The sequence below is a fragment of the Ambystoma mexicanum genome, chromosome 1p (genome assembly GCF_040938575.1).
Source record: "Ambystoma mexicanum isolate Mex_15411 chromosome 1p, UKY_AmexF1_1, whole genome shotgun sequence".
Classification (NCBI taxonomy): domain Eukaryota; kingdom Metazoa; phylum Chordata; class Amphibia; order Caudata; family Ambystomatidae; genus Ambystoma; species Ambystoma mexicanum.
Window position 1 is genome coordinate 1,238,316,848 of NC_090921.1, and position 13,936 is coordinate 1,238,330,783.

General features: G+C 44.3%; 1 protein-coding gene across 1 annotated transcript in view; it reads left to right on the forward strand.

The window, feature by feature from the left end:
- The window catches only part of LOC138452392 (dual specificity tyrosine-phosphorylation-regulated kinase 1B-like), a 526,499-nt gene extending 514,713 nt beyond the window's left edge, over positions 1 to 11,786 (forward strand). Inside the window, exon 11 of the mRNA XM_069604969.1 lies at positions 11,085 to 11,786. Coding sequence (XP_069461070.1) covers positions 11,085 to 11,594 — 510 coding nt within the window. The 3' untranslated portion in view covers positions 11,595 to 11,786. The remainder of the gene's footprint in view (positions 1 to 11,084) is intronic.
- Positions 11,787 to 13,936: the final 2,150 nt, after the last annotated feature.

The following is a 13,936-nucleotide window of genomic DNA, read 5'->3' on the forward strand; positions in this document are numbered from 1 at the left end:
CCCTCTTGTCCCCATGACTGAGGCCCAGGAACAAGGGTCTGCTTGGCTGTAAGAAGGAGGAATGCAATTGGAACACTTTCTTCAAACCAGAGGTTCTGTGGAGGCTTGGAGTATTTACCTTCTTGCCATAAGTCGTGCTTTCACACTTGAGAAGTGCACTGGCTTATCTTTTTTGAGTTGATTTAAACTGAACTTGCACAGGCTTAACAGCTTGTGTTCCTTCAGTTATTTTCTTGAACTATCTGACTTTGTGAAGGACTTTATCCAAAGAAGTGCACCCAAAGTATTGACTTAGTTCAATTGACTTTGGCTGGCCTGGCTCCTTAATGGCACCCTTCTACTAGGGGTGTCACGGTATTAGTTTTATAACGGTACGATAAACTTCTTGCCAAATGACGGTATATCATGGTTATTGCGGTATAGCAGGCGGAGTTAACTAATCTTAACAAATATTTTCTAAAAGGTCACAAATTGTCAGATTTATCATCACAAACAAAACCAGGCACACAGAGCCAGAATTGGGGTTTTCAACATACTTTCAACTGAAATGCCACCCCTTGCTTCCACCAAACACAAACACACATGTGGAGAGGAGGAGGAGGAGGAGGAGGAGGAGGAGGAGGAGGAGGGGGGCCTGCTGCAACTGAGAAAGTAAACTGATAGCTTTTCTTAAGTGGTCATTTAGGCTTTTAGCTCCCCCACTGGCTACTGGGGAAGATGAAAATGTTGCCATCTTTATAACCTGCATGCCACAGATCAATGGAGGATGATGGTCTCTCTCTCTCACTCACTCACTCACTCACGCGGGCCAACATGTTACCCTTTGGTATGACAGTAGGGAATACCCACAGATTAGTGAATTTCACAGTGTGACTTATTATATGTAAATTCAGTGATGGAACCAAGGAAATCCTCCATTGTCATATGTTTAGCAAACATTATCCATTATAAATATATATACCCCAAAGCCGCCAACCCAAAGTAAACCCTTTTCCTTCTTGGCACTGTATTTATTCTTCCTATTGCTAACATATTGATTTTGTGTCAGGCACGTGTGGTTTATGGAAGGGCATTAAAAACTGCTCCAACTGAAACTACTTGGCAGATGGCACATCCAACAGTGCAAGACCAAGACTGCGCAGAACTTGCTTACTGCAGCCTTTCCAAATCAGATTGAAAAGCACGCTTAACGGTATACCGGTATAAACAATGTGACGGTTATTATTGTTTAATTGAGTGGTTCACGGTATCTTTAACGGTATACCTTAATAACGTTACATCCCTACCTTCTACATCTATTGACTTTGGCATTGTTTGTCCCCTCAAAGGTTGTAATTTGTTGAACACTTTTACTGCTGGAAAAGACTTACCTAGATTTCCTTAGATGATTCAAACTGTCTTCACATTATGAGAATGTATGTTCTAACCTTTCTATTTCCCTAACACTTCCTTCCTAAAACCAAGAGTTTAAGGTATATTGATGTTTGCAATACTATCCTTGTTATTGAAGTCACTTCATGGTGTAGGTGCAATGTATTGGCATACCCAAAGAGTATTCACCAACTTAATTGACTTTGTAAAGTGATTCCAAAGTTTGCTTAACTGTTACAAAAAATTGCCTTTTTAAAGAATGCTTAACTAATGTGTAAATATTTATAACTGAAACATTGAGTGCAAGTGTTACTTGGTTACTTGTATTGCCTGATTTCATCTGTACAGCTCACATTTACCCCTCTTGAGATAGGCCTGGCTGCTCAGCCACACTACCAATGTGTGTAGTACAGACCTAGACCAAAAGGTGGTTTACCTAATATCAAGCAGATAAGTGTTGCATAGTCTCAAGCACTGTGGCTGCACCAATTCTTACCTAACAGCCTGTTGGTACATATGCTTGGGAAGTCCAACTCCCACACAAGCTTGAACGCACATCAGAATGGCATACAAGTGGAAAATGATAGATAAACTGACACTGATCTGCCAATGATTGGGCCAAACAGCGATTGACCTCAGACTGTAGAGAACACAACTTGCTTGACTTTTTCTAGCAAGTTGCACCACCTATGATGAAGCAGAAAGCCCTGGTGAGATTTCTTCCCACTTTTTCCCTAGTTCCAATGTCCGGTGTGGTTGCCAGGGTCTTTAACAGGGTTCTTCTAATGGATTATTTCCTCCTAGGGATTCCTCATCTAAGATATCTGTATCCCAGCACACCTGTTCTCCGGTACTTTGCTGCTGCCACAGGTTGCAGCTCTGCATCGGCACGTCCCGACGCCTCTACATGCCCTGTGCTAGACATGACTTGGAACTGCCGCCAATTTATTTATATTGCGTGGACAGGACCATGACACCAAAGATTGCTGGTTATGCCAGTGCATGCCCAGTTTAGACCCCCCCCCCCGGTAGAGTCCGGCAAAGATCTTCACATCCGTCCCCAAGGCAAAAGGTGAGGCTCTGTGGTCTTGGTCGAGGATGCACAGCACGGAAACAATGCACCGAAGAGCAAGCGGCTCTATGCAAGGAAAATGAGCTGCATAGGAAGAGGTCCTGCTCCCAGAGTAGGTTCTCACACGAACAGTCTTCCTTTTTGAAGAGCCATCGCTCCAGGGAGTCCCGTGAGTGTCCGGTGCAGGTACTTTTTCTGACCCAATTCTACACACCGGAGAAATGGGCAAAGTCACCCTGAAGATGTTGGTCCCCGGGGGCTCTGGACTCTGTGCCTCTGGCGCAGGCAACAGCGTAGTCCGCTACAGCACCACTGCATCCAACCACATCTGTTACTGGCAGAGTACCCTCTGGCAACCAATCCTGCACGCATAAGGGCTTGGGCCTGGACCAGACAAACTGAGGTATCATCGCTGACCGGCCCTGCCTTCTGTAGCAGCACCGACAGGCTTCGTGGACGCCACGGCTCCCCAGGAATATGCCCCACTCCCAAGGGACGTCTTCATCTTAAAGATGTACAATATCTATGACAAGGGCGATCAGGTCCCATTTGGGCTGACACCTATGGGTTCTAGGGAGGTGAGGGGCTTCCCGAAAGACTTCTACAAGGAAGCTGAGGACGTGCTGGCCCTGGCGGAGAACCTGCCGGGGTCCGATGCCCTCGACACCTCCCGGGAGATGGACATTTTACCAGCTCACACATAAGGAAAGCCTGAAGCTGCCTTCCAGCACTTGATGGCTGAAGCAGCCAGTACTCAGTGATCTGCTCCATGCAGGTCCAAGGTTCAATGTGAACTTTGCGATATTTTGGACGATGCCCACCAAAAAAAGACACTCCGGCGCTTCAATTTGGCAGCGGAGGCCCCTGTATTGGAGGTGTGATAGAAACCTGCCTTTGTTCCAGCAGTAAAACAGAAGTGATGGCTTGAGGGTTTTAATTAATCCTAAACCTCTGGCAATTGCTTTGGGCAACCCTCCAGACCATTGTTCTTCACCTGCCAAGTCATTATAGAAAGGGGAAAAACCATATGCATATCGGACTTGGTCTCACCCCTAAAGGGGCAGTCAAACCTAACTGCTAGGTCTCGTGCCTTCTGCACGAGACTACAAGCATCCCCAGACATGCGTTGGCCTCATTGGGCGTCATCAGTGTTTAGTATTTTGGGTCCCCAGGCACAGGACCCACATCTGGGCATACCTGTCCCACTCGGGGTGGCCAAGCAAAACAAATGGGTGATGGCTGGAAGGCTTGGAATTTACTGCTGCGCCTAGAGACCCAAGCTACTCCGCACTGATTATGCCAAAACATATCTGGGGATGTTTGTGGTCTCGTGCAGAAGGAATGTGACCTAGCAGTTTGGGCTGGACTACCTATTGTAGGGTGGTACCAAGCCTAATTTGCATAGCTTTCCCCTTCTGTAGTGGCTTGGCAGGCCGCAAAATGATGGTCTGGAGGGGTGCCCAGAGCTGTGCAGTGGTTAAAAGTAATTCTAAACCTTCCAGCCATCACCTTTTTGGTTTTGCTCTGTTCCAGCAGTGGATGGGGATCTGGCGAGGGAGCACTGTCCTGCTCCATCGGACCCGGCTTTTCTTTCCTCCTTTGCTTCGCCTGAAAGCTTTGTGGGTAATGCCGCCACAGCTAGCCTGGAGGCTTATACTTTCCAGTCCCTTCCACCGGACAGTGGATATTGAGGGGTTTGATGCATGGGGCTGGAAGGTTTTTGCGTCAGGCAGTCTTGCACTCCAGGCAATGAATGCCTCTTACAACATGGCAAATTTCTCCTTCAGCCTATGGATGGCATTGGCTAATGCGGCTGAGTACGTTTTGGAAGGAGAGATGATATAGTTTATTTGCATCGCACCAATGCACAAGTGGTTCAGAGTGTAACGAGGCAAGGGAGAGGAAACATGGGAGGACAAAACCACGATTTTACGAGGCCCAGTGACATTGAGAACATGCAAGTGCAGTGAGATAAGGGACAGTCTCTGGTGAGGTGGCATGCCAGATGCTGCAGTCAGGACTAGACACAGCGGACTGTGTGCACAGGTCCATGGCCACTAGCACAGTGGTCAGGCGCAACTCGTGGCTGAGGACATCTGGGTTTGCAGCCAACATCCAGACCAAGCTGTTGGACATGTCTTTTTGATGGCTAGAACCTATTTGGAGCCAAGGCTGACAACACCCTGCAGAAGGGCCAGTCTTCTAAGGGGACTGCTAAATCCTTGGGGCTAGCAATGCAGCAGCAAAGCATGATCGACCGTGCTCAGAATTAGAGAATTTTCTGGTGCCAAAGTAGAATGGTGGCTTGTGCCCCATTCTGGATCTGTGGCTGCTGAACTTGTTCTGACGCAATGACAATTTCAAGATGGTTGCGCTAACCCAGATTCTGCAAGCCCTCGATCTGCAGGACTGGTTGGATTCCCTGGATCGTCAGGATGCTTACTTTTGTGATTTCGATGGATCGGCACATGGAAGTGCCTAAGGTTCATGATGCACAACACCATTACCAGTTCAAGGTCTCCTCCTTTCCTCGCCCCCCATGGTTTTGACCAAGCTGCTGGCAGTGGTAGCGGCTCGCCTCTGGAGGGAGAGCATTCATGTCTTTCCCTAACTGGAGAACTGGCTCGGGGTGGTCACTTACCAGAGCTAGTAGAGCATTTACTCTGCACATGCACTCTATTGCACAGCTTGTGATTTTTCCCTGAACTTCAGAACATCTCCGGTTTTGCCATCCCTGTCTCTCTGGTTAATCGGGGCAGTCTTGGACTCTCGTCTGGGCAGGGCTGAGTGGTGAACACCTTTCAGATGGTCAATGTCCTCCAGCCCCGGGATAAAGTCCTGGCCTTGGCTTTCCTGCACCTTCTGGTCCTCATGGCCTCCTGCATCCTAGTGGTACTGGAGCTGAGACTGTGCATGAGATTGCTTCAGTGGCTTCTCATTTACCATTGGATGCAATTTCAGGGCCACATGTCTTAACTTTTGAAGGTCTCCAATCAGGTTGCCTAGGCTCTCACGTGGTCGGCCGTAGGAGACAACTTGCTGAGGCATGTTGACAGTGTTCACAAGCACATCTCTGGCTGGTTGGTGCCCTCACCTGTCCGACCCAATGGCGAATGGACTGTGGTCTCCTGCAGTGTTTCGGGAGCACATCATCTTGTTGGAGCTGAGGGTAATGAGGATGGCCCTGGTTGCTTTCCTCACCTCTGTAGAAATCAAGACACTGCTGATCTTGACGGATAATGTGGTGGCCATGCATTACCTCAACAAACAAGATGGCGTGGGGTCCTTGCCTTTGTGCAGAGAAGCAATGCGACACTGGTTCTGGGTTCTGGAGAACGATGTCCCCGATTGCGGCTCATCTGTCACAGCGGATGCCTTGAGACATTTTTGCATCCCACGAGCGGGAGCTCTGTCGGGAAGTTCTGGAGGAGACCACTTCCTTTTGAGGTACTCCAAGTGAACCTCCTTGCTTCCATTATCAACCCGAAGAGTGAGCTGTTCTGCTCTGGAACTTTCCTGGTCCAGAAGCTCTGGGGGGACGCACTGATGGTTGAGTGGACTTTGAAGGATTTTTATCCTGATGATCCGGATTGCTCCATACTGGGCCCGGAGAACATGGTATCCGGAGTTGCTGGACTTGTCCATCTGCCCTCCATGGTGCCTTCCGAGGAGGGTAGACTTGCTCTCCCTGTCGGAGGGGCAGGTCCTCCACCCGAACATCAGCAGCCTGAAACTTCATGCTCGGCTACTGAGAGGCTGAGGTACTTTTCAGACATTGTCCTCGATGTGCTCCTTTCAGCTTAGAGGCCCGCTACAAAATCTATTTATGCCTGTAGGTGGCGTACATTTTTGGTTTGGTGCCGGGAGAGGGATTTCAATCCTTTATCTTGCCCTCTATGCCGTGTTGAAATCTTCTCCTTTCTTTGCCCCAAGCGAGGCTGCAGATTGGCACTGTAGTAAAGGGTTACCAATGCACAATTTCATTATTCAAAGGGTCCCCGGAACGGGGCTTGTTTTTCTTTTTTTTTTTAATGTATTTTCCCCACAATCCCCACTGTTGTAGGGTTTGTGTAACCAGTTTCCTCCCCACCAGTTTGTGGTACTGGTGTGGGATTTGAATTTAGTTTTAACGTTTCTTATGCGTGCTCCGTTTGAGCCCCTTCATTTCTGTTTTATTAGGTTACTCGCCCTTAAGGTGATTTTCCTGGTGGCCATCACTTCAGTGAGAGAGATGTTTTGTTTTGCCTTTTCGATTGTTTTTTTTTCAAAAGCGAAGGTGATGTTGAGTGAGACCCTCCTTTCTGCTGTAGGTGGTCTTGGATTTCCCACGCTCTGAAAAGGTCCCTCTTACTATGTTTTTTTCTTTTTCTCCACCTCGCCGTTCCAAGGCAGACAAACGGCTCCCATTGTCTGGACCCGGTAAGGGCCCTTAAGTTCCATGTCTCGCACTAGTGAGGCTACTAGGAAGGATGGTCAGCTTTTTGTTGATTACGCTGGTGCTCGTGCTGATAGAGCTGTGACCAAACAAACCCTGTCCAGGTGGATCATTCTCCGCTTCTCGGATGCTACGACCTGGCTGGTAAGCATGTGCCTGAGGGTCTCAAAGCTCATTCTACCTGAGGAGTTGCTGCCACCTATGCCCTGCAGAGTGCAGTCCATAGGCTGGATATTTTCCAGGCGGCAAAGTGGATGTCATTGCACAAGTTTGCTTAGCATTACTGCTTGAAATCCCTTGGCTGTCTGTTTTGGTAGAACAGGAATCCAGAGTGTTGTGATTTGGCTGGTGTTCTTGCTTCCTTCCTCCCTCCAGATTTACATACTGCTTTTGGAGTCTTATAGATGAGTAATCCGTGGAAGGGAAGAATACATTAGAAGAACGAATTACTTGCCTCTCTGTAATGTTCTTTCTGATGGATGTTCCACCCAAGATAAAGATGAAGGGGGGGAGGGGCAAAAAGTCCTAGGGGCCCCCAAAAAGTGGCCCTAGAATCCTCAAAATAGAAATTCTGCCTTAATACCCGCTATTTTTTTAATCACCTTAAACGCAAGCAGAGAACAGGTTACATATGCACTTGATGTTCAGAGCTGTTTTGCTTTATATGGGGGGAGGGGGGACTATTAGCAAATCCAGCCAAATTGCTTTTATCCTTTGCCCACAGACAAGAGTCCCATGAGTAAATATAACTATTGCAAGGTGCGTTGCATTCAGGAATGCTACAGTCATGCTCAGAAATACGTGTCCTCTGCAATAACCATGCTTGCACACGTGGAATGGGTGCTACACACCGACACATTCTTGACTAAAGGTTCTTTAGGCACACCATGCAAGGGAGCCACATATTTCAGTGCACATCTCAACTCCACACTAATGTTTGGCTAGTCCAACAAGCAGATTCACAAGTGGTACAAGCAGTTAAAACCTTCTCAACTGTTCCATGTGCACACCTCCACAGTAGGGATGTAACGGTATAACGGTATACCGTTAAAGATACAGTGAACCACTTAATTGACCAATAATAACCGTCACATTGTTTATACCGGTATACCGTTAAGTGTGCTTTTCAGTCTGATTTGGAAAGGCTGCAGAAAGCAAGTGCTGCGCAGTCTTGGTCTTGCACTGTTGGATGTGCCATCTGCCAAGTAGTTTCAGTTGGAGCAGTTTTTAATGCCATTCCATAAACCACACGTGCCTGACACAATCAATATGTTAGCAATAGGAAGAATAAATACAGTGCCAAGAAGGAAAAGGGTTTACTTTGGGATGGCGGCTTTGGGGTTTATATATTTATAATGGATAATGTTTGCTAAACATATGACAATGGGGGATTTCCCTGGTTCTATCATTGAATTTACATATAATAAGTCACACTGCAACATTCACTCATCTCTGTGGGTATTCACTGCTGCCATACCAAAGGTGACATGTCCGTGTTTACTGAACACCTTTTGGCCCGCAAGTAAACTAAAGGCTGTCACATAAAGAGAGAGTGCATGTGTGTGTTCATGCGCACACGCGTATACTACCATCAGCCTCGATTGATCTGTGGCGTGCAGGTTATCAAGATGGCAACATGTTCATCTTCACCAGCCAGTGGGGGAGCCAAAAGCCTAAATGACCACGTAAGAAAAGCTATTAAGTTTGCTTTGCCAGTCGCAGCAGGGCTCTCCTCTCCACACGTGTGTTTGTGTTTGGTGGAAGCAAGGGGTGACATTTCAGTGCAAAGTATGTTTGAAAAGCCCAATTCTGGTCCTGGGTGCCTGGTTTTGTTTGTGATGATAAATCTGACAGTTTATGACCTTTTAGAAAATATTTGTTAAGATTAGTTAACTCCACCTGCTATACCGCGATAACCATGATATACCGTCATTTGGCAAGAAGGTTATTGTATCGTCATAAAACTAATACCATGACACCACTACTCCACAGTAATGCACAGCTCGCTAATCGATGCATAGCTTATGAAACTAAACAATCACAAATCCCAGAAGACAAACGTTGACCAATAATAGTCCTTGTGGTGCTTGTGTTGGTTTAGAATTGCACATTCCCAACGAGCCTCCCGATGAGAAGAAACAAGTGTTGCTAGCCACTGACTAAGAGTAGACTGAATAATATTTTTACATCGGTGAATAGCGTTGAAAGAAATATTACTAACTAAAAACTACTGCCTTTAAGACAAAGGGGTTGTATCTCATGGAAATCCATCATCATGCGGGTGTATACTCCAGGTGCACATAGAGGGATAGTATGGCAAAAGCCCCCCTGTCAATGTCCAGCTTTCATTTTGGTAGTACACCGCTTGTAATACTCCGGACCAACCTTTTAGATGGTGAAATATGCATAGCATGTGACATTGGACAGATGCACATGCCGAAAGTCTATTACTGGGTAAGTACTATTTCTCATATAACTCATTTAATGTACTTTACATCCAGAACTTTGCACTTTATAGAGCTGTGTGTTAATAGAGAATAGGCAGTTATAATCGATTAAAGCGGAATGCATACATTGGATAGGAGGAATGTATTTTGGATAAGCCGATGCAATAGTCCAGGGTAATGGTTATTCTTGAAGGGTTGTAGAGTAGCAAGTAGTGCTGGTTTGCCCAACTTAGGTTAGTCGTGTCTTCCGGTACGTAGGGATTTGAAGATGTATCGGAGACTGGACCATTTAAGGTCCACGAGTGCATGTATGATATAACATTTACACTGACCTGGGATTAGGTGTGCTCTGGCATTTAAAATGGCCCTAAGTGGGCCAAAGTCAAATCTGGTTAGGGCATAGCCATCATCCATGTGGGACAATTCTCAGGTGTGTAACCATTGAAAATGTGATCTAGCAAAGGAAGTGAGCTGATATCAAGCTGCTAGTTTTCCTTTAGAGGTTTGTCTTTGAGCAAGATGACTGGACTCTGTGGAAGGCCAAGTGCTTGGCAGTCGAAATGTTGGAAGAAGCAGTTGGGATATATTTTTGAGAGCAAGTCTTCTATGTGAGACTGGCATTTGCCTCATTTGATCTAGATTAACTTAGTTTTATTTTAATTCTGTTTAAGGTACATATGAGAAATCCTGTTCTGAATGTTGTCCAGACAGGATCATAGACTTTCAATGACACTTAGACAGAACTCTTAGCAGTAGATCTGAGTTGTCTGCATCTTGATGTGGTATGTTATTTGTACATTAGTACTCCCACCATATAATGGCTGACTATCGTTAGGGACAGGATAGAACCGGAGGATTTAATTTGGGCATAATTGTGTGTGAGAAGAAAAACAGCAAAATATAGTCTTGGAGATATCCATGTGACAGTAGTGTGTGGAGGCAAGGCCTTGTGATAGACTATGGCAAAGGAACGGACCCTGAGATATCTAGAAGACAATTAAGGTGTCAATAACCTGGATACTACCTTTATTGGTCTATGCACTGCCGTGGTTGGATTGGAAGAGGCGGTTTGAGTTAGTGTTCTGGTAATTGGTTTGCCACAACCTTTTCTAGTACTTTGCCATAGAAAGGGAGGTCCGTGCTAGAGTGGTAATTGTCAAATTTCAGCAGGGTCTAGATTCCCAAGTGAAAACTACTGGTTAGATCACAGCTTTGTGGAATCTAGCAGAATAATAGGGCTTTTATTGTTTGTCATACTTTGCATATAGTGCTTTTCAGTTGTCCAACATGTAGTGTAGAGTAGCTCCTGCAGAAATTGCGGTCTTGTCAAAAAGGATGAAGGGTTGATTTGTATTTGGCGCCTCCATAGCTTTTTAAAAGCAGGGGTTCTCAAAATATTTTCAGGACTTAATGAAAAATTTCCTGAGAATTAAACTCCCCAACTTTTGATGGTGCTTTGCAGCTTAACCACTTGAGGGCACATACGACCTCTCCCCCATCGTCATTCTGAAGCAGTTCCTTGTTTTATTTATTTTGTTGAAGAAAAGTGTCCTTGTTATACAACTGTTTCGAAGGCATTGGGTAGTTGGCTCGGTGTTCTCAGGGAAGTAGATCGTTAATTGTCCTGAAATGTACCATTCCTACGTTGACAGCAGCGTTAATGTAGTATGTTCCTGTTTTTAATATTATGATGTAAAATGGCAAGATTATTTGAGACTGTCCATTTATTTCTACTGATAAAAAAAATTATGTTTTCCAGGCCCATTCTCAGCAGCAGATACGACTCTGGGCTGGAGGAGATGTTCCGGTTAACAACAGTGATTCCTACCCACAGATCCTGCCTCACAAACCCACGCCCAGCCTGCCTCAGCATTTTCATGGAAGTGATCCGCATCATCCACACCAACTTTATCATCATGGAAACCGCCCGCATTATCACAGGCAGCTGGTTCCTTCTTCCTCCCCACAGATCCCCGAATCCATGGAACTAACATTGGGACATAGACATCCCCAGTCTTCCTTGCACCCCCATCACCCCAGTTTGGACTGTACTTCCTTTGGATCTGCAAATTTACATTTGGGGGTTTCTGCTTTTCGGACTAGGACAGTAAGTGGACATACTACCGAGACCGGTGTGCCGCTGAACTACCCATATTCTTCTAGCACATCAAGCATGGTTGTTCCACCTCATATCCGAAACAGGACGGAATCTGAAGACAGTGCAATGTTAGGTGTTTGTGTCCCCCAGAGTACAGCAGCAAGTTCTTGATGATTCTTTAATGTAAAAATAAAGCCATACCAATATTAGAAATACTGCTTTCGGGGGTTGGGGGTGGGAGGAAACTGGTGATGGGTGGGGTTGTAAAAAAGGGAGAGCTGGCTTTTATCACAACCATCAAATAATGTCAAAGTCTAGCTGTTAATGTAAATTGTTCTTTATTTATTAAAAATCACTACATGAGGAGTGTGAGCTGTGTGTTGACAGTATGAACCAGCGTTCACAACCTTATTTGGGACGGTTTTATTTTATTTTTAAAGGAAAAAAGCTTTGATTACACACTGGTCAAGGTAACATGTGCAAGGACTCCAGACATTTCCGATGCTTCCATTTCTGTCACCAGTTCCTGTTCTGGAGAAGGATAACCAGACATGCTCTCTGCATCCGTGGACTTGTTTACAGGCCAAACATCGCTCCTCAAACCACTGTCGGTACCAGTGCCCATTTGCTGCCATTCTTATCAATTTGTATTCCTGCATTCATCTCCTGTTTCATAACTCACCTGGCTAGGGGGCAGTTCATACACTTCACTGGAATAACCTTGCTGCTAACTCCACTGTCCCAACTGGAAATGCTGCTAAAACTCTACAATCTTCTTCACAAACTAAAGGGTCTCTTTTCTTTCTTTTAAAAGCCCTGGTAAAACTAGTTTTAGATTTTCTAGAAGAGAATTTTAGGAGGCAGTTTTAGTTTTTCTTATTTAGAAGTAGCGCTTCAGAAATTCAGTGACTGATTTCCTAGGAGTAGGATTCTGACCACAGTAGTACGGTACTGTGGGAGAAATCTGGCCACTTCGTATCTAAATCTCCAAACTAAAATGGGGATTTGGATGGTAAGTATTCTTTCTTCTTCAGATACTTATTCAGTATCGGGGGCAGAATTCTAAACCTTACATTTTTATTTTGATCAGTTTTGTTTGTGCACTGATTCTTGACACTACAGTAATTGTGTGTGTATGTATATATATATATATATATATATATATATTTGTATGCGTGTGTATATGTATATATATTTGTATATATTTATATATTTGTATGTATATATATTTATATATATATACACACGCATATTTATATATAATTTCCCCGCAGCAAGTTCAGCGTGGTCTCAGGTGGCAAACCTTGTTGGGGTCACGGGTCTATACTCCAAACCCTTGCTTCAGTATTAATGCCACAGTCATTTGCAATGCTGGGTGCTGTAAATGTGTAGTTTTTTAAGGCTTTCAAAATGTAAAGTTAAATGATGCTGTCAATTTTCATATTTCTGTAGATAGTGATGTACTGGGATTTTTTTATTTATTGTACCAAAGATGGTATTAAGGCATCACTTAGAAAAATCTGAAGACTTGTAAAATGAATGTCTCTTAAATGTTTTCTTTTCTGTTCAGACATATAGAATTTTACCTAAATTCTGAATAATGTATGGTTGCTTGTGGGCTTGATGGCTTAATTTCAATCAAGTGCACTGCGATTGTATGGTTTTTTGGAGGATTTCATGAATACAATAAGACAGCTACAGAGGAGTACCTGGTCTGAGTGCTAAAGGATTAGGAAGGGCCGACATTCCGTTTTATTGCAGGACTAACACCAAATCTGTTACTTGTGTTGGAAACATCTTGGGTGATCTAAGGTGATGAGTCACTTTTCTGCAGAACACAATATAAACTGTCTGATTGTGACCCATTTTATTGAGAAGACTAAATTATTAAAGTGACTCAGCTTTAATTGACAAAATCCAGCAGAACCTAAAGCTTTGAAATCTGTTTATGCCAACACAAACGTCAGAGCATAGAAATTCAGTGTATCCATTGTCCGGATTGTTTTCCAATGTTTAATAGAACATTTTCATTCTGCTTTTTATATGCAAAAGTTTATTAATGTTTAATTATGTAACTTTACTCAAGTAAAGGAAATTTTCTGATAGATGCACATTTTTTTCTAATGCTTTGTAGTGAATATTATGTGGGTTTATTTACTTACTGGCGTTATCCGAGTCTGCAGTAAGTTTCATTTCTGAAAAACCATTTAATTTAAAGTGAAATTCATTGGTGCATAAACAAAAATGTTATTGGTTTCATGTTTAATATTGCAACGCATTTGTATAAACTGAAGTACACCATGGCAATTCCAGATCACAAGCAAAGGGGCAGTCTAAGCCAACAATTATTTTTCTTATGTACATATTTGGAATCTAATTTACTCTTGGGTGTGCAGTCTCTTCATTGATTACCAAGGTCTGAAACACCCTGGTTTCACACAGTTTAATCTAGCACATGATTTAGCTGTACCCCACAGTGTACCCTCTAACAGCAAGTATCGACACTGCCTTTT